This window comes from Schistocerca serialis, chromosome 8, assembly GCF_023864345.2.
Source record: "Schistocerca serialis cubense isolate TAMUIC-IGC-003099 chromosome 8, iqSchSeri2.2, whole genome shotgun sequence".
Lineage (NCBI taxonomy): Eukaryota > Metazoa > Arthropoda > Insecta > Orthoptera > Acrididae > Schistocerca > Schistocerca serialis.
In genome coordinates, this window is record NC_064645.1 from 629047847 (window position 1) to 629075610 (window position 27764).

The 27764-nt window shown below is 42.6% G+C and overlaps 1 protein-coding gene across 1 annotated transcript in view; it reads left to right on the forward strand.

Moving 5' to 3' along the window:
- LOC126417170 (radial spoke head 1 homolog) overlaps window positions 1–19233 on the forward strand; it is a 167876-nt gene extending 148643 nt beyond the window's left edge. The window contains exon 6 of the mRNA XM_050085067.1: window positions 19157–19233. Coding sequence (XP_049941024.1) covers window positions 19157–19233 — 77 coding nt within the window. The remainder of the gene's footprint in view (window positions 1–19156) is intronic.
- Window positions 19234–27764: the final 8531 nt, after the last annotated feature.

The following is a 27764-nucleotide window of genomic DNA, read 5'->3' on the forward strand; positions in this document are numbered from 1 at the left end:
TTGTTTCTAAATTGCGTAGAGTCAAGTTGCTTTTGAAATGATTGTTGAGGTAGTCCAAGACTAACCGTATTTTACTGGATTTCGATGTGCTTCAGAAAGAAAGCTCACTATTAACTTCAGTCACTAAATTAACTTTCGATTTTCCGGTTTTATTAATTCTTTTGCTAAATTAAGTCAGAGTGTAGCGAAATTTATTACTTCTGACAAACTTTCAGTTTTCACACTACACGTGTCAACCTTCAGTTGCCACGCTTCTAGTGTTAATTATATGTGTAATAACCTTTCTTTTTCAGTTACTATAGTAATTGTCCTTAGGACTGGCGACCGTGATTTCCCCCAAATCTCAAATATCTAATTACCGCTAGTTAATTGTTAACGTAACGGCCGCACATTTACTTTCTTTATTAACTTTACCCCTTTTCAAAATTAATTTCCACCAGTTTCATTTGCATTTTTCCTTTCATTTAGATGTAACCCTTTCCTCCCTCTTTACCGATAGATTAACTTCGGTGACTATTGCTTTTCCCAAATTTCCATTAGGTACACGCGGTTTAATTTTTCACTGTCATTAAGGTCGATAAGTGAGGGGGGAGGTTACACGTGGCGACCTGGTGACAGGACAATCTTCAAATTTGAGGTTGTTCTGGACACGAATTTTGCATTGTGCAAATCTCGTAACAAAGTACTGGTTACGAAATGGTCGATACGTCAGCGAGAATATTCGTGTGAGGAGTCCTAATTAGAGTTGAGATTTTGCATTTATATTGAAAATTATTAAAATGAGTGAAGGCAACAATTACCAAAATTTGGTAGACTTAGATACGGAACAATCGGTCGAACAGTGGGAAACGCGCACAGCGGTACCCATTGTTCCGGGGCAGGCGGCTAGCATGAAAGATGCGGCCGCCGAAACGCAACAAAGAGCAGAAATGGAATTCCAGACTTTAGAAAATGTTTCGGAATCGGAAGTGAAAATCAAATCTGAATCCCTTGATGACGAATACGGGGGGACAATGAAAGAGGAAGACGCTACGGAAGTAAAACCGGTGGTTTCCGGGAATTTAACTGATTTATTGAATGTTTTGATTAACGAAATCAAGAGTCAATCGGCAGAAATTAAAGATCAGGCTGCCAAGCAAGAAGCTCAGGCTGCCGAGCAAGCAGCTCAGGCTGCCAAGCAAGTAGCTCAGTCTGAAAAAATTGAACGAATGCTAGACAATCAGAACAAAGCTATTAATGTTGTTAACAACAATGTTGAAGTTGTTAACACAAAAGTTGATAAAATCAAAGACGATATTGTCGTGATTAATACCGAAATCGGTAATCTTAAACAGGAAATGATAGGCGTTCAGGCGGAAATTGCGAGCATAAATACTCGTTTTGATTCCGAAATTAGCAGAATCGAGAAAAGTGTAGGAGACGCAGTTACTCAGATCATCGAGAATAAGGTGACGGAACAAATTCAATTTGTGAGAAAAGAGGATCAACAGAAGGTGGAAACTTTAAAGGCTTTAGTATCCGAAGTAGATACCAAAGTGACGAAGCAGGCTAACACCTGCGAAGAGAAAAAGAGGGAAGTGGAAACGCTTGCGACAACCACTTGCCGAGTGATTACGAGGGTGTCGGAATTAGAAAGGAAACTTGACGAAAAACAGAGCTATGTGTCAATCTGTGCACATAGTTCGGAATTGTTGACGAAAGAGGAGCGGTTCGACCCCTTGAAAAAAGGCGGTATACACCCGACGGATTTCATTAAAAATTGTGAAAGAGTTTTACCCAGATCATGGACTAATGAGAGAAAAATTAATGCGGTTATTGATGTGTTGGCTGGTGATGCCAAGCGTTGGGGCTTAAACCTCAACATTACGAACCTGACTTTTGACGAATTTAAAAATTTGTTTCTGGCTGAATACTGGTCAGAGCAAAAACAGCAAAGTGTCTGGCGCGAATTTGTCGTATCGTGGCCTTTCGATGCAAATTCGCGCGGTTCGATGAAGGAGTTTTGTGAGGGCAGGATCCGCAAGTTGGAATATTTGCGTGACCGCCGCTCGGAATCCGAAATAGTCTGGGAACTCTACAAGAAGCTTCCAGATGATACAAAACGATACGTAGGAAGCAATTACAGGACAATCAATGATTTCCTGGAAAGAGTGGAGGACGAGGACAATTGGCGCAATAATCGCGACAGTGGCAGAGGCCGTGGTAACAACAACAGGTACCACAGCAACCACAACAACGATAACCATGGGAATAATGCATACCGCAACCATGGCAGCAATAACAATAATGGTTCGGACCGTAATAACAATCGGTACAATGCAAATAATAACCGGAATAACGGAAACCTGTATCATACTAGCGTGATACTGGCTTCGCGCAATAGTAATAACGTCAGAGGGTGTGATAAGCCGCCTCAGCAGCATCCGGAGAGCGTATCTGCTGGGACGAGACAGGGAAACCATTAGCCGCGCCGGGGAGGGGCCGACCGGGCGTGGAGAAGTTTTGGCGGCCCAATAACGGCAGAAAACCGAGGTGTCGTCGTTATGAAAATTCCGTATGGAATAATCAACGGCGGGAGAGTGTCCCAGTGTTAGGAGAAAGGAGTGCGCCCACAAGTAGTAGATCAGCTGTAGACACGGCAGTAGAAAATACATTCACTGTCAGTGAGAACAATTTAAGCAGTGTTCCGGAAATCGATTATAAAGTGGCAGCTGTAATACCCACAGCGGAACTGGAGATTGAGTTTAAGAATGATTCGCAATTGTTGAGAGAAGATCAGATGTCGGATAACACGTCCGTCATTGAGCGAGGGGATGCAGAGAGGGATGAGGTCTGGTTAAGGCAGTTCGGTCGCTTATACGACGAACTAAGAGATTATAGGGGCCTGTACGGGAGAAGCATTTATGGAGAGCGCGGGCAGAATTTGCCGCGTCTCGTCCCACAGGAAGATAGTATTTGTGAAGTGATGGAAAGTTCTGGCCCTAACCGGCAGACTTTACCAGAAATAGTTGATGTTAATGGGGAGCACGAGCAAGATTCGTCGTGTTTCGTCCCGCAGGAGTTAGATGTTGAAGTAGTAACGGAAAGTTCTGGCCCTAACCGGCAGACTTTACCGAAAGTTATAGTGATAGAAGTAGCCGACCCATCCGACGCAAACCTCCAGTTTAAACGTTGCGAGAGTATTAAGGAGAAAGATTACGAAAATTTTAGTGATAGCCGGACACGATTGGTAGAAAAGCACATAGATTACAGCGTGTATGAGGTTAGAGCTGACGTTATACAGTCAGACGATAGCAGTGTGGGTTGCGCAGATCCAGAAGAAGTAATTTCAGATGCTACTGGGCACATTCCTCCAGGTAGATTGGCAGATGAGATCAATCTGACCAAAGTGGAATCAACGAAGGTGACAATTAGTGAATTGATAGCAAAGCAACACTCACTAGTTGACGAGTTACAGGAAAAGGTTTCGGTATTGGAGGCGACGCTACAGACTAAGCCTCAGGACAAACGTGTTGAAATTAAAACTGTATGTGAACAGAGGCTGAAAAAGCCGCCAGATAAACCGGATTTAGGATCAAAGCCGGATGGTTTGTTCTGGAATGACCTGGATATAGAGGAGGATTTACTGTGGGAAAATAAAGAAACAGCCGAGGACAAGTGTAGACAGAGAGTAGTGTCTGTTAATATGCACGACCTACAACTAAACGCGTTGATGGACACCGGTGCAGAACTGAGTGCTGTATCTGGGAAAATATTTGAGTTACTGAAAAACAGACCCGGCATCGTAGTTATGCCAGTAACAGGAGTGAAAATTATCGGTGCTACTTGGAAGGCCAGTAAACCGGTCACAAAACAGATTTTTGTCAACTTCGAGATATGTGGGGCACAATTTGAGCAAGAGTTTGTCGTCGTGCCAGACTTAACTACGGAAGTAATTATCGGGTTAGATTGGCTATTAAAGTATCGTGCAGTGATTAATTGCGAAAGCAAAACTTTGACATGTACGTCACAAGATAAAACAATAGTAGTTAGTTTTGACGAGGTAGGAGACGGTGTGCATAGGCAATACCAGCCTATACACATTGTTAATTGGCCGGATGGTATTGAGGTAGGTATGAATTTGAACTACTGTAATGTGAGGAATCTCGGCATTGACAATAATGTAGAAAGTGAATTGGAAAGTATTGTAGACGGTGTGTCAAACGTAACACACGAACAAAGACGAGGCCGACTTTCCCGTACCTATTGCCATCACAACCATAGGGCATGGGGCAAATATGAAGCAGAATTTAAGAGAATTATGAACACCCTGAGACATGAATCGACGGGATTTTCTCCAGAGGAAATCCTGTTGGATGACAGAAGTAAAAGTTTAGTGGAAGAGATAATCAAATTCCCTCCACGGATTAACATTAGTATTGGTGTGAAAAAAGATCGTTTGCGAGAAGTAATGAAGCTAAAAGCTGATGCTCGCATACGTCGTCATGACGCTAAAGCGCGTTTTGCTAAGTTTGCAATCGGAGACTTAGTACTTGTAAAAGCTCATGAGAAATCGAGCGAGATAGACAATGAAATCTCTAAATTTAAGTTTGTTTATAATGGACCATATAAAGTCATTGGTATACCTCACACAAATGCTTATTGCTTAGAGTATCCAAGCTCTGGAAAACGATTAGGTATACGGAACATAGTAGACTTGAAATGGTACCAACCTAGGATCGATTAATACCACACAATGCGTAATTTGTACAATATGTAAATATAGAGTGTAAGATTTAAGGTTTGCTAGATTGCCGTGCTTTTGCCTGACCAAGAGGACATTAAAGAAGTTGTAATTAATAAGTAATTAATTTTGACTAAATGATTTAAGAGAAAGTGATTATTTATCAATTGAAAAATCCAAGCTGCTAGTTTAAGTTTTCAGCTGAGTCACAGTAGATTAAGCAATGTAAATATGATTTTGTAACTAGCTGTAAGATTTCATGAATATGTGTTTTACTAGTCATTGCCGATGTACTTAGACGGTGTTTTAAGTTTCAGGCTAGTACATGCGTGTGATGATGGACAGTGTTGAGTTATCCACTGTGATAGTGTTAATGGACTCCTTGAGATTACTCGGGAGTGAGTTTTTCCCAAAGAATTCAGTGAAGCGGACGTTCTGGAAATGCCGTTAGACAGGCGCGTGAGATCAAGCGTGCCGCACAGGCGGGCGCAACAATACTGGCGAGGCGGTGCCGCTGTCGGCTCTTGTGCCGCTGTCGGCATTCTTTGTACTTGCGGGTACGAAAGGCGGAATAGTTTTTCTTCCCGGACAGCTGATGTGAAAGAATTCTGCTGTCAATATTTATGTTTTTTTCGATCTACTGAATATTATTTTCTTGTTTAGCGTTAAGTAGATTCTCGTGACGAGAATATTAATTATGAAAAGGTTATATAAAATGTGTAGTCTATTTAATTATTTATTTGCGTATTTTGATCTACCTGTTTTTATGACCATGCAATCTAATTAATTTTGCAAATACTATTCCATTTCTCATTGTGTTACGAATTTTAATGATTTTGGAATAGCTAAACCATTTTCTATATTTTCTATGACTTTTAGTATGTTGTCAACCTGTTTTATTTTGTGCAAGGTGACAGAGTGGAATAAGATTAGGAGTGTCTCCACTCAATTATTATGGTCTAAAAATTGATTTATGGTTAATTAGACGAATGCTAACTTTTGTTGATGTTTTGAGCATATGCATTTCCACTGTTTCTTTTTTGGGACATTTTCTGAGTCTGTTTACGTTACACGAACATCCTCAGACAATGTGGGGCACGTGTAACGCCGGAAATGCATATCCTCCTATTTTCATCTATTGTACTATTATTTTTTTCCTTGTTTTGTTACCTCAAGATATGACATTTCTGTCTCTTTATATATTGTAATTGTTTTACTGTTTGTATATATATATTTATGCACTTATGTCGATGTATAATTGGTTTGTTTCGTAAATATTATTTGTATTTTTACGCTGGGTCTTGCCTAGGGAAAACTGCTATCGAACGATTACATCGATGGGTCGTGTGAAGAATCAAAGTGTGTAGGATCTTTGGGAGTGTTAACTCTGCCGCGTGGAGCGCGGGCAGTGAGAGTCTGGCGGGAGTAGCGAGTGGAGCAGGTGTTGTGTGACGCTCCCGCGAGTTGCCGCGCTTTCGGGGTTTGGCAGCATGTAATTGCGCTCGACTCGCGATGATAGTTTCTGACATGGTGTCGCGGACGGGAAGCATTAGCTGGCGCACATCAAGAGCCCGTTTCGCCTGGTGACCGTGTCGAGAAGAAGGCGCGCCAACATCCAGCTTCTGCAACAGCGACGGCCGACAATGAGTGACTGTCGCCACCTCCTCGATCGACGGCTTCAAACCTTCAATCAACCAACAAGGAAGACTAAAAGCACGTAAAGTTTCAGAACTGTATGGCAGACCTCAGCTTTTCAAATTGTTCCATTTGCCTCGCAAAATTACAGCAACTTAGCATGAACCTTTGTTGCTCATTGTCCCAATTGCATTGCCAAGCAGGGTCCCTTCCTTTTCCGAAATGAACCCGAGTGTCGTTGAAATTCAAACGCCAGCATTAAAATAATATAATTAGATTTCACTGCTTTAATTTCAAAGTTCAGTAGCTGGCTACAATATTTAGGTTACACGAGCACAAATTTAGAGTGCGAGTTTTGTTAGCATATTTTAGCTTACCTGTGACTGCAGCTCAGCTTGGTACGTACTAAATTTTACTACTGTTAATAGTTCAGAATCATTTAATTCAAGTTCAAAGTTAAATCTCTTGTTTCTAAATTGCGTAGAGTCAAGTTGCTTTTGAAATGATTGTTGAGGTAGTCCAAGACTAACCGTATTTTACTGGATTTCGATGTGCTTCAGAAAGAAAGCTCACTATTAACTTCAGTCACTAAATTAACTTTCGATTTTCCGGTTTTATTAATTCTTTTGCTAAATTAAGTCAGAGTGTAGCGAAATTTATTACTTCTGACAAACTTTCAGTTTTCACACTACACGTGTCAACCTTCAGTTGCCACGCTTCTAGTGTTAATTATATGTGTAATAACCTTTCTTTTTCAGTTACTATAGTAATTGTCCTTAGGACTGGCGACCGTGATTTCCCCCAAATCTCAAATATCTAATTACCGCTAGTTAATTGTTAACGTAACGGCCGCACATTTACTTTCTTTATTAACTTTACCCCTTTTCAAAATTAATTTCCACCAGTTTCATTTGCATTTTTCCTTTCATTTAGATGTAACCCTTTCCTCCCTCTTTACCGATAGATTAACTTCGGTGACTATTGCTTTTCCCAAATTTCCATTAGGTACACGCGGTTTAATTTTTCACTGTCATTAAGGTCGATAAGTGAGGGGGAGGTTACAACTTGGCCTGCTTTTCTTGTCTGGTCAGCTTCTCTGGTCACCCTGGCCCAGACTGTAAGGTGTCTCAGCCCTGCCTTCAGGAGCAGTGGCGGGTGTATTTTGTAGAGTTGGTGTACTGAATGGTTACTCTTACGTCCAACTTGATACTCTCTTGCTCCACTCTGCATGATAGTGACGGTCCCCTCTACCTATATCAGTCTAATGCACCAGAGCCTTGGACATCGAATGTGTGGCATTAAACTCTGTCTTGCAGTTGTATTACATACAGCTTCTGTGGTCCTTCTTTGTTGACATTCCACCTGCCTGTTGTCACCTTGACCTTCTTTGCCCAACTCTCGAACTATCAGGAGAAGGCTTCAAAATTTAATTCAACTGTGCCAAGGATATTATTCCATGACGCTTCGCCCGTCACCTTGAAAGTGTTGTAATAAAAATTCTCTATTTTAAACTAGACTGAACTGCATGTGACTGCTTTAGTCTTTAATAAAACTTGCACCTGACTGCGTATTTAACTGAACTGAACTTTATCTGTCTGCATGAAAATATTGTTGGAAAATTAATACTCAAAATACACATCTGACTGCATGAAAGTTTAGTGGTAAAAATAAATGAAAGTCACCAACCTGCATCTGACTTCGTCTGTGGTCTTAGCTCGTGCATTCTTTCCCGTTTAGCCGATAATAAATCATACATTCAACTCAGCCGTAGTGCAATGGCATAGAACTGTCATTCTAGATAACTTTACTCATTTTGGCCCTGTTTGTTACTTAATAAAAATTCTGTCCTGATCAGAATAATTTGCCAACTGTGCAGTGGCATATAGATTATTTTACTCTGATAAATGAAATTATTAGCTTTATTCATGGGAACTTTACTTTAATGTACCTTTTGGTTCAATGCAAGCACAGGATGTGGAGAACGACATAAGGTGTGAGATGAAACTCTAGTTTTATCTAAAAAATATTTATTGTTCAAACTTTTAAGGCACATGTGAAAAACTAAAAAAAACTTCTATAGCATGGATTTACGAGAAAGTTTCACAAAACGCTTATTGCATCAACAATGGGATTTCTATCTAGCTTTTAGACATTATTTAACCAAAAAAAACCTATTTTATTAATTATTCTTTCTAGTTTCCCCAGCTATGTGCCGAGTTTCGCTGAATATATAGCTTATTATGTGCGTAGCGCCAATTCTTACTTTGATGCTGTCACGACCCGGCTGCCTCCTGCAGGCATCTAGCTCCGACTCGAAACACGTCTGCTGTCTCTGCGCATCTCCTCACCACTACTCAAACTTTTACCGCGTGCACCTAGCTCTGTTAGCTGTCAAAGATCTTACTACTCGAAGATGTACTACTCGTCCAACCTTGCGGTTGGGAACTATCGACATTTTTCACTGGCTCTATCCTGATCGAATCTCAGCACATACCTTTCAACCTGCCGACCGAAAAGGTGTTATCATGTCCCTCCATTAGCGAGAACTGAAACAGATGAAACAAGCAGAACAATTGCCTTTTAAACCTTGATAAACTCTCCAGAGCTTCAGAGTCAGGAACCAATTGTCAAACACACAAGATTACCCCACGGGATACAAGTACCTAAAGGGAGTCCACAATCCATCATCTGTTGGCGACCTGACTGGATGAGGTAAGGCATCTTCTATGTCACCAGATTCGTTTGCGTCGGAAAGTAAACCGGTTTTGTGACATATTACAAGTTCCTAATCAGGGGTGAATTATTTACTTCACCTGAGTGCTCCAGAAGCCAGGTTTTTTAATATCTGCGTATTATTAGGCACAATTCCTACGTTTTCGTCAGGGTCAACAGTAGTGTTTTTTTTAAAAAAATCTTTATTCAGAATTGGCTACAAAGATACATATCAACCCACTACCTTACTACATTAGTGGGTCCTAATATTACAGTCATATTACAAATACTGCAGCTTAATTGCTAACACTATAGGTATGTTAATTCTACTCGTACTATTATTTCACCACTACAGGCATTTCTATTCAACTATTACCTGTTGTACGTGTATCTTGGTTGCTAGTTCATTGTGACTGGTTCTCTAAGTTGTTATTTTACGATGTTCATGCAACTATCTATACCTAACTAATCTACACTACCTACAGCGTTACAGGTGTGCCAGTTGTTGTTGTTGGCCATGCCAACCGAGCTAACCCCAGTGGGCACTGGGCTGGCCAAAGACGTTAATCGCTGCAGTGCTATCCTAAGTGGTTTTCCTGTCTTATCCTACAACTAACCTATTTCTTATCTATTCTGTCATTGTCGGTGCGTGTCACGATCGGTGAAAAGTGTGCACACACCCCCCCCCCCCCCCTCACCACAACCCGAGACATGACGGATCCCGGCCGTGAAGCAGCTGGCCAGCTGGCCAAGTCCACGCCCCGGCGGAACAGGATAGGTGCACGGAGTCTGATTCGGGTAATTACGTATTATAGATTGTTCCTTAAAAATTCCTTAAGAACTTTTCTGGATATTGCATCTGAGAGTTTGTTCAGGACGTGAAAGGTGTCCTCATGCCTGTGTAGGTGGTGTGTGTCATGGTTAGGAAGTTGTTGTCGAAGTTCATTTGCAACATCGTCGAATAGGGGGCACTCATACTCAACACAGTCTGGACTGCGTTGCACGGCACCAGTCACTCGTTGGTGTAGCCCGCCTCTCGAACCGACATAGGTATGTCGGGTATGGTCCATGTCCAGTAAGAAAGTGGAGCAGCCCTCTGGTTAGTTTAAGGTATGTAAGCTGTAATTGCTCCTCAATATGTGGCAGCAACTCATACGTTCTTCGCCCCATATCATCATTATCCCACTGCTCTTGCCACAATTCTTTCCCCCTTCTTTTTATTCCAGGATTATCCCCGTTATTTCCACTATTTTTCCCTCCTCTCCTTCTCCACCCTACCAGGTGGCCTGTTCCCTTATTTTTATATCAAAGGGACAGAGCCCCATTAGTAAGAGCAATGCCCCCCCAGGAGTTGTTCTGTATGCCCCTACCAAGTGCAGGAGCATGTTTCGCTGCACCATTCTTACAGCCATAGCAGGTATAGCCCTCGTGAGCCTGTGTGCCCAGACCCCTGACCAGTATCCCACAATTGAGGTTAGGATGCTATTATGGTATAATTTAATTAGGTCAGGTGGGAGATGGAAGCGTTTGTGGCCAATTCCAATTAGGTTGTTTAGCGTTTCTAATGATCTTTGTGTTATGGTGTCAATATATGATTTATAGTTCCACCTCTCGTCGATGACTACACCTAGATATCGGGCCGCGCAGCACCGAAGAACTGGTGAGCCTTTAATTCTAAGAGTTGGATTCCTAATAAGTTGTCAAAGTATGTGGACTTGCTTGGCGCAATTGTCATTTCGGCTTTGTGGCACCATGCCGTCATAATATATATAGCTCTTTCAACTTTAGGTTCTAGGTCCTCGCGGCTACAGCCGCTAACCAGCAGGAGGAGGTCATCTGCATAGGCTATGACCTTTAGCACATCGTTACTGCTCTTTAACTCATCCAGAAGGGGTTCCATGTTGACATCCCAAAGGAGAGGCCCCAGAACAGAGCCCTGAGGACACCCCTTTGTTATCTTCTTCCTAATTCATCCACTAGGGGCCGATAGCCAGACCTCCCTGTCTTCACAATAGCTCCTAAGACAGCCATATAACGGCCCTGGACAATTCTTTTCTGAAAGCAGGAGAAGAGCGCAGACCACCACAGGTTGTCAAAGGTGCCATTGATGTCCACCATGATGGCAACAATGTACCTGTGCGGAACAGAGTCACATACACCTGCAGCCACGGGATTGCGTCAGACGCTGATCGCCCTGACTGGAAGCCGAATTGTCTGTCACTCATCCCACACAACACGTGGTGTGCTCTGTCTGCTAGCAACTTCTCAAAAAGTTCCAGTAAGCAGATGGGTCTGTAAGATTTCACATCTTTAGGGTCTTTATCTTGACCTTTTTTGATATTACCACATTTGCTATTTTCCAAATGGATGGAAATTTTCACAGCCGTAGACACTCATTGTATAACTTAGCGAGAGGTGCCACCAGCTGGCGGGCGAGGAATTGCACCACCTCTGCTGTAATGGCATCTGGTCCAGGAGCCTTCCCCTTCTTAAGGGCCTTTATTTGGGCACCTACCTCCTCTTTGGAGAAGAGATAAACCATGTATTGTTTACGTAGACCTGCTGGTTTTCTCTCCCGACCCTTTGTTTTTCATCTGAGACGTCTTCCTCTCTATCATCAGGCAACAGGACCTGGAGGAGGACCTCAGCAGTTTCCCGCCAAGTCCCAGTCATCTGGTCCCCATCCCTAACGGTAGATAACACCATAGGCGACCTTTTGTTTCCTGTACTAGCTTGTACGGCATACCCCATAGGTCTGTAGCCAATTGGCTTTGTATGTACTTGTCCCAACTCCTCAGCCTGACTGCCCTGAGCTCCTGTTGGAACTGTTCTTTGGTTTCTGTGTACGCTTGCAGCCATCGTTGCTTTTCTTCCCAGATGACACTCATGTGGTAGTACCTCCTCGCCCTCCTTACAAACTGACGCATCTGTCCCAGTTCGGCTGAGCATGGTGAAGGGGAGGCCGCAACGGCTCTCCTCCTGCCTTCACCGCCTTGGTAACTGCTTTCACCAGCACTTCAGCGTATCCCTCTACATTCTCATCACCCTCCGGCAATATCGGTACGTCGCACTCCCTCGCTAAGTGGTCCCAGTCTCACCCCATGTCCCAGTGGCACTCCCGGTCCATTATGGAAAAGGTTATTAAATTATGGCCGCTTGTTGTGACCTGATCCCATACAGCCCAGTCCATTATCCTGTTGCATGATTTGGCATTACTAGAGTAACCTCGATGTTTGTGCCCTCCTCCCTCCGCTGGAGTAGGTGGGGGGAGCGGGGTTCCCTTGCTTGTTGGCGACAACTAATTGCAGTGCCTTAATGGTTTCTTCTGCTTTTTCACCTCCGTCGTCTTGAGTGGCACTGAACCATAGGGTGGACTTGGCATTTATATCTGCTGTCACTATAAATCTGCGCCCCCGCAACGCTGTGGCTACTTGAGTTAGTTTATCCAGGAATTCATCAATTCCTCTGCCATATTGAAAGTGCATATTGACGATATAAAGTACTCCTATGGGCGACTGTAATTCCATGACGTCGCAGTGGTCATCAGAGAACTATGCAAGGACTGTAGTTCTCTACGCCCTATTTGCCACTATGACTGCGGCCCTTGGTTCCACTCCAAAGTGAATTACTTGGTAATTGACAGCCATGAAAGGGATTCACCCAGATTGGGAGTACGGCTCCTGCAGACAGAGGACATCTAAACTCATCTCCTCCACCACTCTGCGGAGTTCCTGCAGGACTAATTCGCTGTTCCGTGTGTTTATCTGTCCAACGCTTAAATGGTTCATGTGGAAAACATGTATGAATATGAGAATCTGACCAGTTCCTACTCCAGTCGTGTGCTATTCTTCCATCAGTGATAACTGATTGATTGTATAGCTCATCAAGATCAAATTTCTCATTTCGTCTCTCAAACACCTTTCTGACTAAGTCCTGCAGGGCCCCAAAGTCAGTGGGAAGATTCATTGTCTTAAGCTCCATCCTATCTACAGCCTCCATTACCAGAAAGGTGATTTCTCCTCCATACTCATGGCCGGCGCACACCACATGCCTTCAGGCTGTAGTGAGGACAGCCGGCTCCTCTAGGCGAGCTAATTGCAGAGCATGCTCCAGGCTGGGGTATACCCTAGCAGGGTCCATTCCCAACCCTCTCTGAGGTGGTTGGCCTGTTGAACTTGATCTGCTCACATCATTCACCTGCACTAGCTCTTTGGTACTCGTTTCGTTATACTTTTTCACTGGCAGACTCTCTACCACAGGATTCCCATGTGGTCGTGCATGATTTTCAGGCGACCTTAGTCCCCGGCTTGGAGGAGAGGGAGCCTCCTTCTGACCGCAAGGACCTGTTTGCACACATGTGCTACTTTTGTTGCTACTGTTAGAGATTGCGACTTTGTGAACTTTTGAATGAATTCTCTGACTATTTGCCCTCATTGCATCCCTCAACCTTTTGCTCGGGGACTTTCTCTTAGGCTTCCTGTGTTCAGGTATAGCCTCAGCCATACTCGGTTCGGACAATAAGCCTTTGCTTTAGAATTCGGTATGTTGGGCAGTTTCTTCTGGTGGTGTTACAGGTCTTCTTTCCTCTCCTTGTGCAGGGGATGCTTATGGTTCAAATGGCTCTGAGCACTATGGGACTTAACTTCTGAGGTCATCAGTCCCCTAGAACTTAGAACTACTTAAACCTAACTAAGGACATCACACATCCATGCCCGAGGCAGGATTCGAACCTGCGACTGCAGCGGTCGCGCGGCTCCAGACTGTAGCGCCTAGAACCGCTCGGCCACCCCGGCCGGCGGGATGCATATCCCAGCTTTGCCACAGTTCTTCTTAACGTGATCCTCAGCCCCACACCTGGAGCAAGCTGGCTTTCGTTCACAGTGCTTAATGATATGGTCCAAGTCGCCACAATTGTGGCATCAGAGAACCACTAAGTAATCTCGGACATTGATGGCATGGAAACCTATGTAGATTCTGCCCATTCTGGTGAGCCTTCGCCACATTTTTCCTGAGACCTCGGAAACGTGATGTACTACATCCCAGGGCCCAGTTTTAAAGCGTAACTTGAACTCATTTTTAAAAGTATCCCAGTCCATGTCATCAAAGTTTTGATGATACATTGTCTCATAGATATCGTAATCTTTTAATGCTACTGGTACGTCATAGAGAATCACCAAAGGGTTTCGCTTTTTTGGTGGTTCGCACTTTATTGCTTTGTTCAGTGTTGTGTTCTTCAGAATTTTCTTTCTGTCATCCTCAGTGGCTACATTAACAATAACAACATTTTTTGTCACCTTTACCTTATTAATTTTGATTTTATCCTTCGCAGGGTCGATGGTAGTAGTAAAGATCTTCTGCACCTTCTTAATACTCTGTACAGGCAGGGGACTCAGGAAGACCGCCATGTCTGGTCTCTTCGAAATATTGGCAATATTCTCTTTGGTGGTTTGCGCTTGCTCGGCCACTCCAGCCCATGTCTTGACCGGTCGCTGACGCAGTCTTTCATTCTCTTTTTCCAATTCTTCTAAACGCCCCTCGAGCTTCGCAATGGCGATAGCCCAGGCAGCAAGTTCATTTTTGATTGCCAGGATTGCAGTCTGGCTAATTTTCCCCATTCTTAACACTAGAGTCCAGTATCTGGTTAATTCTTTGTGTCTCTCTAAACCATTTTCATCATTCTGTCCCACGTCCTCTTGTGAGGTTGGAACAGTAGACACAGACGCCCTCGAAATCCCACTCGAAACACTCACCCTACAGTAGAGTTTGTGCAGCACGTGCCGATAGTCCGTTTATCTGCATAGTTTAGTTTCCACGGTCTTTAGTATGGGCAGGGACTGCTATTGTTGCGTGCGGATGCGAGCCGAGTTGGTGACACTTCGCTCTCAGCTTGTGGATGTGGTGGCTTCAGTTACACGACTTGAGGCTGCAGTGGATGGGCACCACTGTTCTGGGCCGGCCGTGGGGATCCAACGGACGTCCAGCACGTCAGACTCGACCGATCGGTGTTCACCGGTGGCCAACCCAGTTACTGCTCGCACTGAGTTGGACCCCTCACCTGTGGTCGAGTGGGAGATCGCCCCGGGGCGAAACAGGCGGCCAAAAACCTTCCCAGGCGGCCGCGCGTAAGGCCTCCCCAGTCTGTCTGACAAACAGGTTCCAGGTGCTGTCTGTGGCTGACACTGTCGCTGAACCAGACGCTGTCGCCTGTACTGTTTCAGAGGAAACCACTCAGTCTGCAAGATCCAGGCAATCACAAAGGGTGGGGCTATTGCTAGTTGGGAGCTCCAACGTTAGGCGCGTTATGGGGCCCCTTAGGGACGTGGCTGACAGGAAGGCACGTACGTGTTCGTACCGGGTGGAGTTATTCCAGATGTGGAAAAGGTCCTCCCAGATGCCATGAAGAGCACAGGGTGCAGATAGCTGCAGGTGGTTGCTCACGTAGGTACCAATGATGTGTGTCACTTTGGATCAGATGAGATTCTCTCTGGTTTCGAGTGGCTAACAGAAGTGGTAAAGGTTGGCAGACTTGTTTGCAAGACGAAAGCAGAACTGACCATTTACAGCATAGTCGACAGGACTGATTTCGGACCTCTCGTACAGAGCCGACTGGAGGGTCTGAATCAGAGGCTCAGACTGTTCTGCGACCGTGTAGGCTGCAATTGCGCCAAAGGGTGGTTGGGTTTCGGGTTCCGCTGAATAGGTCAGGTTTCCACTATACGCAGAAGGCGGCTACACGGGTAGCAGGGGCTGTGTGGCGTGGATTGGGCGGCTTTTTAGGTTAGAGGCTCTCGGGAAAACACAAGAAGGGCTTCAGTCTCAAAGTGTGCAAGCCGAACACAGGAAGAACGAAGATACAAGAACTAATGGTATAACAGTTGTAAACTGACGTAGCTGTGTTGGGAAAGTACCAGAGCTCCAAGCGCTAATAGGAAGCACTGATGCTCAAATCGTTGTAGGCACTGAAATCTGGCTAAAGCCGGATATAAGATCAACCGAAATTTTTGCGAAGAACCTAACGGTGTTCCGAAAGGATAGGCTAAACACGGTTGGTGATGGCGTGTTTATTACTGTTAGAAGTAGTTTAACTTGCGAAATTGAAGTAGATACTTCCTGTGAGTTAGTATGGGCAGAGGTCATTGTTGGAAACCGGAATAAAATAATAATAGGATCCTTTTACCGACCTCCCAATTCAGATGATACAATTGCTGAAAGGTTCAAAGAAAACTCGAGTTTGATTTCAAACATGTACCAGACTCATACGATAATAGTTGGTAGAGACTTTAATTTACCCCCGATATGTTGGCAAAAATACATGTTTAATTCCGGGGGTACGCTTACAATATCATCCTAAATTGTGCGAAATACGTTCTCTGAAAATTATTTCGAGCAGTTAGTTCATGAGCCCACGCGGATAGTAAACGGTTGTGAAAACACACTTGACCTCTTAGAAACAAAGAATACTGAGTTAATAACGAGCATCAAAACCGGTACAGGAATTAGTGAACACAGGGTTGTCGTAGCGAGGTTGAATATTGTAATCCCCAAATCCTCCAAAAATAAGCGAAAGAGAACCTATTCAAAAAAGCAGATAAAAATTCACTTGACACCTTTGTGAGAGATAATCTCCACTCATTCCAAATTAATAATATAAGTGTAGACCAGATGTGGCTTGAACACAAAGAAATAGTATAGGCAGCAATTGAGAGAAAATAAATTAACTAACGACGGAGTTGATCCTCCTTGGTACACAAAACGGGTTAGTACACTGTTGCAGGAACAACGAAACAAACATGCCAAATTTAAACAGACGCAAAATCCTCAAGATTGGCGATCTTTTACAGAAGCTCGAAATTCAATGCGAGATGCTTACAGTAGTTTCCACAACGAAACTTTGTCTCGAAACTTGGCAGAAAATCCGAAGAGATTCTGGTCGTGTGTGAAGTATGTTAGCGGCAAGAAACAATCAATGTCTTCTCTGCGCGACAGCAATGGAGATACAATAGAAGACAGTGCTGCCAAAGCAGAGTTACTAAACACAGCCTTCAGAAATGCCTCCGCAAAAGAAGACGAAGTAAATATTCCAGAATTCGAATCGAGAACAGCTACCAACATGAGTAACGTAGAAGTAAATATCTATAACTTAAATCACTTAATAAAAGCAAATGTTCTGGTCCAGACTATACACCAATTAGATTCTTTCGGAGTATGCTGATTCATTAGCTCCATACTTGACAATCATATGCAACCATTCGCCCGACGAAAGATCCGTACCCAAAGACTGGAAAGTTGCACAGGTCACACCAATATTCAACAAAGTTAGTAGGAGTAATCCATTAAATTACAGGCCCATGTCGTTAACGTCGATATGCAGCAGGATTTTGAAACATATATTGTATTCAAACATTATGAATTACCTCGAAGAAAACTGTCTATTGAGAGACAGTCAAGATGGGTTTAGAAAACATCGTTCCTGTCAAACACAACTAGCTCTTTATTCACATGAAGTGATGAGTGCTATTGACAAGGGATTTCAGATCGATTCCGTATTTCTGGATTTCCGCAAGGCTTTTGACATTGTTCCACACAAGCGGCTCGTTGTGAAATTGTGTGCTTATGGAATATCGTCCCAGTTATGTGACTGGATTTGTGGTTCCCTGTCAGAGAAGTCACAGTTCGTAGTAATTGACGGAAAGTCATCGAGTAAAACAGAAGTGATTTTTGGCGTTCCCCAAGGTAGTGTTATAGGCCCTTTGCTGTTCCTTATCTATATAACCGCTTTGGGAGACAATCTGAGCAGCCGTCTTAGTTTGTTTGCAGATGACGCTGTCGTTTATCGACTAACAAAGTCATCAGAAGATCAAAACAAATTGCAAAACGATTTAGAAAAGATCTGAATGGTGCGAAATTGGCAGTTGACCCTAAATAACGAAAAGTGTGAGGTCATCCACATGAGTGCTATAAGGAATCCCTTAAACTTCGGTTACACGATAAATCAGTCAAATCTAAAGGCAATAAATTCAACTAAATACCTATGAATTACAATTACGAACAAGTTAAATTGGAAGGGACACACAGAAAATGTTGAGGGGAAGGCTAACCAAAGACAGCGTTTTATTGGTAGGAGACTTAGAAAATGTAACAGATCATCTAAGGAGACTGCCTACACTACCCTTGTCCGTCCTCTTTTAGAATACTGCTGCGTGGTGTGGGATTCTTACCAGATAGGACGGACGGAGTACATCGAAAAAGTTCAAAGAAAGGCAGCACGTTTTGCGCGCTATACGAGATTGGAATAATAGAGAATTGTGAAGGTGGGTCGATGAAGCCTCTGCCAGGTACTTAAATGTGATTTTCATAGTATCCATGTAGATGTAGATAGATGTAGATGTAGACTGAACCTGAAAGTCTGTAGTGCCTCGTTATCGAATTACGTAGGTATATACGAAGGTGATCAAAGCTCCTCCCACTAGCCTGTACCAGAGCCCAACAGATCCAAGACATGAAGGGTAACTAACGTCATATAGGTTCATACAAACACAAATGCAATACAATATCAGAATTTTTTCCTTGTTAAGATACTGGATAGCTGCAGTTCAGTTAGAAATCCATTGCTTCTAGAATATTTATATATTATTTCTATGAATGCTGTTCAGCTGTTCGGTATGTATATCGGACCTTGACCTTTTGAAAGAAAGGCACCATGAATGATTACAGAAATGCTTCAAAATCAGAATCGAGGAAAACGTGAAGTAGAATACTCAATACCTTGTGATAATTTACTCTGTGAACTGTTTATTAAGATACAATATATATATATTCTTTAACCTCACCTTAGGGATGATTAACGCAAAATTAAGCAGATAACAAGCTATTCATTGGGCTATGAGCATTCATTCTTCCCACAGTAGGTTTGCGAATGGAACAGGATAAAACTTCGATTCATTGTACAACAGACAGATTTCTCTGTCAGACACGTTACAGCGATTTGAAGAGTCTATCGTTGATGTCGAAAACAGACACACTGCGTGTGGCTGGCATCGGTATCGATTTTACACGATATCACAGAAACCTTCTTTTTATTTGCAGGTGAGGCTGCATTGGCAGTGGAACCGGGACAAGAAGAAACAGAAGAGGGAATGGGCGACGAGTTCGCCACAACGTGAATTGCAATCACCTTGCAGCACTAGGCTATCGTATTTTCTGTAACTCCTTTACATTTGTTGATCGTTTATTTGAATGACATTTACAAATTCAAGGAATTCGTCACAGATTCTACTTATTAAAACTTAGTTCTGGAAAAAGGATATAGAATATTATCTCGACGTGTTATTCAAACGCCAGACTTTATTCTTGTCTGCTATGCATATGATCTACACAGATGTTTTGTAGATTCTATTTACAAGACGTCAATTTCAGTGATGCACTCTATAATATTATTTAACGAGCTACTAAACTATTTCATTGCTGCTTAGCGAACATCACAGATATTATGTACTATTTCAAAATAAATACGGATTACACGTAATTTGGAGTAAATATTCAACGTATCTAATACATAAAGAAATTTTAGGAAGGGTAACATGAGAAATTGAATATTTAGTCAATCCTGGAGGCGTGATCGGATGCTTATACCACTAGACGTAAATCCATCATAAAATTATGGAGTGAGGAACAGCGTCCGATAGAACTTTTGCGGAAATATATGCAATCAGCAGTTATTTCTGGAAACTGTCCTACACACGGAAAGGTGGAAGGAGTATATGGAGGGTCTATACAAGGGCGATGTACTTGAGGACAATATTATGGAAATGGAAGAGAATGTAGATGAAGATGAAATGGGAGATACCATACTGCGTGAAGAGTTTGACAGAGCACTGAAAGACCTGAGTCGAAACAAGGCCCCGGGAGTAGACAACATTCCATTAGAATATTTTGAAGCGATCCACGAATCGATCCAATTTGTGACTTCTTCATGACATCGGAAGTATTGGTCAGCCAGGCCATGCGCCATTGATCTAAACAGGTGATAGAGGGAGCAATGTCTGGAGAATACGGCGAGTGGGGTAGGACTCCCCATTTTAATGTTTCCAAGTACGTTTTGACCTCTTTTGCTACGTGGGGTCGAGCGTTGTCGTGCTGCAAAATCACTTTATCGTGCCTCTCGCTGTATTGCTGCCGTTTGTCTTTTAATGCTCTGCTCAAACGCAATAACTGCGTTCGATAACGAGCGCGTGTGATTCTTTCACTTGGTTTTAACACCTCACAGTAGACGTCACCAAGCTGGTCCCACCAAATGCAGAACATGATCTTGGAGCCGTGTATATTCGGTTTGGTCGCCGACGTGGAACATGGCCGGGATATCCCCATGATTTTTTTTGCGTTTAGGGTTATCATAATCAACCAATTTTTCGTCCCCGATCTCAATGCGATGCAGAAATCCCTTCCGTTTTTGCCTTTGAAGCAACTGTTCACAAACACACAAACGCCGTTCAACGTCTCTTGGTTTCAGCTCACACGAGACCCAAGTTCCTTCTTTCTGAATCATGTCCATACCCTTGAGACGTTTTCAAATGGCTTGCTGTGTCACTACCACTAATCGTGCCAATCTCTTCTTGAGTTTGAGGCGAGTCTCTAATTCTGCATTTTCGAAAACATTCTCTCTTCTACCAATATGCCGGTCTACGACGTTAAAATCGCCGTTCTTGAAGCGATGAAACCACTCACGACACGTTCTTTCACTAATAGCGTCCTTACATTATGTACTTGAGAGCATTTCATGAGCCTAAGCCGATGTTTTCTTCATATTGAAACAAAACAGTCACACCTCCCACAAATGACGAGAATTAGGCTAGTAAACTGACATTTTCAATCAACAACAACCAAATGATGTTGACACAAATCGACTAATGTTCGAACGAGGTCATGCTGCCAAGCTAAATGCCTGACGTCTGCGATCTCTTTTCTCTCGACCGCTACTTACCGTTATCGCCACCTATCGGCAAACGGCGGAAGCAAAGTTGTACACTTGTAGCAGAGCTCCTTCACTTTGCCTACTACAGATCCCCAATTTTTATGTTGAGTTTATTGACAATCTACTAACTGTTACTCTTCAATACGGCTGGTCCCGGCGGAGGTTCGAGTCCTCCCTCGGGCATGGGTGTGTGTGTTTGTGCTTAGGATAATTTAGGTTAAGTAGTGTGTAAGCTTAGGGACTGAGACCTTAGCAGTTAAGTCCCATAAGATTTCACACACATTTGAACATTTTAACTCTTCATTAATTTCTTCACTAACATCCTCTCACTTTGAGAGTTTTTAAAACACCACTGAACTGTTCTTTTATTTCTGTCATTGCTTCTTCGATGTACATTTCAAATGATAGGGAAGAAAGACAGAATCCCCCCTTCCCCCCTTTTAATACGAGTACTTCTCTCTTGGTCTTCGATTCTTACTGCTCCCTCTTGGTACTAATACATATAACTAGCTGTATATTTTTTTTTCTTGTACCTGTTTTCTGCCATGTTGATCACAAGTCTTCCAGAACTATCAAGCACAAATTCTGGACCCCCTACGTCTTCCAGATCGACACCCATTTCTTCTTCTAAAGTATTTGCAGACAATTCCTCGCCCTTGTGGTGACTCTCAATGTCCTTTGCCACCTATCTGTCCGTCCTCTGCTTTCAACAATGGAATTTCTTCTCCATTCTTGAAACTGACGCTTTCTTTTAATTTCACAGAAATTTGCTTTTAATTTTCTATGTTCTGAATCTGTCGTTCCGATGAACGTTCCTTTTCGATTTCTTCGCGTTATTCATATAGCCTTTTCGCTGTGGCCTCTCTGCACTTCCTACTCACTTCATTTGCAAGTGACTTACATTGCTGTACCCCACTCTTTCCACAAAAAATTTTGTACTTCCTTCCTCATCAGTCTATTGAAGTGTTTCTTCTGTTACCCAAGCTTTCTTCACAGTTTCCTTCTTTTTACCTATACATATCCACCCATCGCTTGTGACTGCCGTCTTTAGAGATACTGTTCATCTTCAACTGATCTGTGTACTTTCCTATTCAATATTGCAGTATATACAGCCTTAGAGAATTTGAAATACACATCACCATCCCTCAATACTTCAGCATATCACTTCTTTACACATTGTTCCTTTCTAACGCTTCTCTTAAGAGTCTTTCTGTCCCTCATGTTCTGCGCTTAAAGTGTGACCTGAGTCTATATCTGGTCCTGGGTACGCCTTATTAACTGATTTCGAAATCTCTGCCACACCATGATGTAATACAGCTGGAATCTTCCCATGTCTCTAGGCCGCTTCCCAGTGTACCTCGTCTTCTGGTGATTTTTGAATGGGGTAGGTGCTACTACAAGATGAGATTAATTGCATGACTCAATTAGTCTTCTTCCTCTGTTGTTCTTACTACCGAGCTCGTATTCTACTGTAACTCTTCCTTCTAATCGCTCTCCTACTACAGTGATCCAAAAAAATGGCTCTGAGTACTATGGGACTTAACATCTGAGGTCATCAGTCCCCTAGACTTAGAACTACTTAAACCTAACTAACCTAAGGACATCACACACATCCATGCCCGAGGCAGGATTCGAACATGCGACTGTAGCGGTCGCACGGTTCCAGACTGAAGCTCCTAGAATCGCTCGGCCACACCGGCCGGCTACAGTGATACAACGTGTTTGAGTATTAGACCTTCATCTCCTTTTATATACTATATTACCAATTTTATATCCTCATATATTTTTCTCTTTTCCTCATCTTTCACTTGTAGTGTCGGTCAGCATGTATACCTGAACTACTCTTGTTGTCTTTGGTTGTCTATCGAGTATGATGAGAATACTCCTGTCACTCAACTGTTCACAGTAACTCACACGTTGCTCTACCTTCCTGTTCATAACAAACGCTATTCCTGTTGGATTATTTTCTGCTTTTGTCGATATTGTCATATATTCATCTGACTAGAAATCCTTATCTTCATTCCATTCCACTTCACTGAGCCCTACTGCATCTAGACTGAGTCGCTGTACGAGGGTGAGTCAAATGAAAACCTTAAATATTTTTTAAAAATCTTATTTATTCTTCAGAAGTGATACAAAGCTGTATCACTTTTCAACATAAACCCCCCCACGCTCAATGCAGGTCCTCCATCGCTTACAAACTGCATAAATTCCTTTAGAAAAAAAATTCTTTTGGTAATCCGCGCAACCACTCATGCACCGCGTGGCGTACCTCTTCATCAGAGAGGAACGTCTTTCCTCCCGTTACGTCTTTGTGTGGTCCAAACATATGGAAATCACTTGGGGTAAGGTCTGGTGAGTATGGTGGATGAGGAAGACACTCAAAATGCAGGTCTGTGATTCTTGCAACTGTTGTAAGGGCAGTGTGGGGCCTTGCATTGTCATGTTGCAAAAGGACACCTGCTGATAGCAATCCACGTCGCTTTGATTTGATTGCAGGCCGCAGATGATTTTTTTAGAAGATCTGTGGATGATGCACTGGTGACAGTGGTACCTCTTAGAAATGTAATGCTCCGAAATGACGCCTTTTTCGTCCCAAAAGAAAGTGGTGGAAGTGAACCCAGGTTTCGTCCCCAGTAACTATTCTTGCGAGGAAGCCATCACCTTCTCGTTCAAAGACCCGAAGAAGTTCTTCACAAGCATCAACACGTCGTTCTCTCATTCCAGGAGTCAGCTGCCGTGGCACCCATCTTGCAGACACTTTGTGAAACTGGAGCACATCATGCACAATGTGGAGTGCTGACCCACGACTAATCTGTAAACGTACTGCAATGTCATTCAGTGTCACTCGGCGGTTTTCCTTCACTATGGCTTCAACACCTGCAATGTTCTGTGGAGTCACAACTCGTTGTGCCTGACATGGACGAGGAGCATCTTCCACTGAAGTAACACAATTTGCGAACTTTCTAGTCCATTCGTAGACTTGCTTCTGTGACAAACATTCGTCGATGAATTTCAATAGGTTTCACACCTTCACTACGCAAAAACCGAATAACAGAACGCTGTTCTTCCCTGGTGCAAGTCGCAAGTGGGGCGGCCATCTTTGTACTGATACTGCGACGGTATGTGTGCATCTGCACTATGCTGTCACCTACATGCCGTTCTGCGCGCTGTTTTTAGCACGCTTACCAACTTACAGTATAACGGTGCGAAATTAAGATTTCTTATTACAAATTTAAGGTTTTCATTTGACTCACCCTCGTACGTGTTATGGCGTAAAGTCAAACACCGCCATGCCAATCGGAAACGATAGAGAAGAGAGGGCTGTGACAACAAAACGTCAGCCAATTACACGCTGACCGACCCCTCTCTAGGACGACAATGCAACAGCAGCGGCCTCTATTTGAAGGGGGACGTAGGCGCCACTCCCGACTGGTCGCGGTCAGTTGAAGAGAAGCTTCAAGACTAGCGACCTGAATAGAAACATCAACTGTATTCGGAATTGTATGTACTGAAGAAGCTTGTTTATTTTGTCTGTCGCCCTTTGCTTTGACACATCTATGTAATTCTCAAAGTTAAGTACTGCCATTTACTTTTTTGTAATAAAACTCATTAAAATGATTTGCTTGAATTGTTGCCTAGCGATCCGAGAAAGCAGCTTTCCTAGACACCCCATATTCGACGACTAGGCAGGATTTAACAGTATACACCTTTTCAGATTTCCTAGCTACCCTACAACATTCTGAATTCCCAAATTCCACTCTCCGATTCGTAAAATCGGTTATTTAATCTTATTTTCATAATCATCTCTTCCTTGGCACACATACGAATGGGGGATCAATCTAGAATCTTTTGGCAATAGAGGGACTATCATGTCAGCTTTTTTTTCTGTTACACGGCACATATGTAAATTACGTGTCTGTAACGGAATGATTTCCATTGCCTTCTGCATGTTCATGCCATTGATCACTGCTGATTCTTCCGCCTTTTAGGGTCAGTTTCCAGCTCACAGTTTCTGGCTCAAGGGCAAGAGGATGCCTTGAAAGTCTGTCCGCTCCTCAGCCGTCTTTCACAATGCCGTTGGCAGAACGGTGGTGACTTTTGATTCCTGAAGACTTCACGATTTTTGCTAACAATTTAAGGAATGGCTGAGAAGCCTGAAATGAAGCAACAAGATTATAAGATCTAACTATAGCACTTAATCAGTTGTTTATTCTAAAAATAAATTTATTTTTTATTGATTTATAAATCAGCCACGAATCACATTAGTTGATTACACTACATTCCTAAAATTCGCGTAACTATCACTAGAATAAAAATAAAGTATATTTTATTGAGTAAGTAATATATTTTATTGAGTAAGTAATATATTTTAATTAGTAGAAATCATAGATTTTGAGTCTCAATTATACTTTTATCCAGATTAGTCGAAGAGTGCTGCAAGTGATACATGTGAGTTGACCTTGCCTCGGGACTGCTGCAATTGTACCTAACGTTTGTCAACACTCAAGTAGCAGCTTCAGTGAAGATGCACCTAAAGCGCTCATTCGTGTCTTAAAAGTCATATCTAGTCTGTGAAAAGGATAGTGTTCACGTTTTGCTGAGTTGTAGTTGTTTTCAACTAGGATAAAGTGGTCCTTCTAGTTTGGTGACAAATCACTACCACAGTTATTTCTGCTGTAAAAATAGTACATCCTTAAACGATGCAAACTGGAATTTTTCATGAAACAGAGTTATGTCTCCACGCAATCAAAGCATCAGACGCTAGTTGGAATACAACCAAAAAAATCGATAGACATCCCCAACTGGGCACGGACGCGTCAAAGTGACAACATGGGAAGTGTTACGGCGGTGAACCATGAAGGTATAAATATGCTAAACCTAATCCTATGGGCTATATAGGATGGCGGATGTCACCTTCAAGTTTTTGACGTAATGGCAACTCCTTTTTTACCTCCATGGTTATTTTGCTAAATAGTTACTTAAAATGACAGTTCGGCAATAAATTACTTTCTGTTTAGAGTCTAGTCTAGAAAAGATCTTGTGTTTCACACACAATAACTTGGATGGGCTTGTTTCGTAATTATTTATAAGTGTTTACGTCAGGGGTCAGAGATATTATTCCATTGAAGTCGTTGCGAGTCAAATCTCAAGAATGTTAGTACGTCTGACTTTTCGTTGCGAATTATTATTCAGTAAAAAAAATTGAAACTGTCTTTATCGTTTTCTTTAGTTTGGGATTTTATTAAATTAATTCCTTTTTATAATCAAGCATTTATATGGGCAGAGACTCAGAACACGAAAACCCCATGGAATAGTTTTCTGCAATATATTTGCACAAAGTTCGCATCATAAGACATAAATTGCTCACGCGAGCATGCTTTCTAATGGCTCTGAGCACTATGGAACTTAACATCTATGGTCATCAGTCCCCTAGATCTTAGAACTACTTAAACCTAACTAACCTAAGGACATCACACAACACCCAGGCATCACGAGGCATAGAAAATCCCTGACCCCGCCGGGAATCGAACCCGGGAACCCGGGCGCGGGAATCGAGAACGCTACCGCACGACCACGAGCTGCGGACCACGCGAGCATGTACATTTGACAAGGATCAGTACTAGTATTGGTAACAGTAGTCGAAACAGTCACTGTAATAACGGTAGTAGCTCAACAGTACGCCAACATTGGTTTATATAGTCCTCCATAGAGTTTTGTATTCAATATTCAGTTGCTTTGAACTTTAACATTTTTGCTAACTGCTCTACTCTTATCACTAGAATATTACCAAATTCGTTCAAAACTGAAAAAAAAGTAAAGAAAACAGTCATAAAACTACAGAGTAGTCTCCAATCACATAAAGTGTAGTTACACACGGTAAGTAATATCCGTAGCGATATACCTTAACACACAGAAAATTTTTCCAGATAGGTTGAAATATGTCATTGTAAAACCTGTTTATGAAAAAGGTGACAAGCAAATCTTCAATAATTATCGTATAGTTTTCTTCCTGACGTTTTTTCCAAAATATGTGATAAATAATGTAGTCAAGAGTAGTCTCACATGTAAGCAGAAGCAACTTACTTAGCACATCACAGTTTGGATTCCAGAAGGATTGCTCGATTAAGAATGTTACATTCACTCACCAAATACTAACAAGTGTAAAGCAATAAAATGTTGCGAACAGGTTTTGTTTGTGATCTTTCGGACGCTTGTAACTGAGTAGATCATGTGACTTCTAGAAAAACTTAACTTTTATGAAATTGGTGACACTGGAAACTAGCACTTCGAATCATAATTAACAAACGGAGTGCAAAAGGTTTGCTGAATAATTCAAGCAATGTAGGAAGGAGAGAAAATTTTAGTGACTGGGGAGGAAACACTAGTGGAGTTCCACATAGTTCACTTTCGGCTCCGCTCCTTTTCCTTATATACGAGGAGCTTTGAGTGTAATGCAACACAGTTTTTTCTCGGCCAGTTTCGATTGAAAAAAGGAGGTATTTGTTGTGGGGCATCGTGGAATATTTCCGTTTCACCCCTTCTAGTTTCATGAATGTCCGATAGGTGGTGGCGCTAAACGTAGCCCTCAAAACTGCAGTCCACAGAGTGGCGTCACACCACCTCTCCTCCGTAGAAAGAATTCAGAACCGTACCGACAGCCGGTAGAGTCACGCATGGCAACGGTCTTCTGCAACTCTGAGGGGCTATTCAGTTTTATAT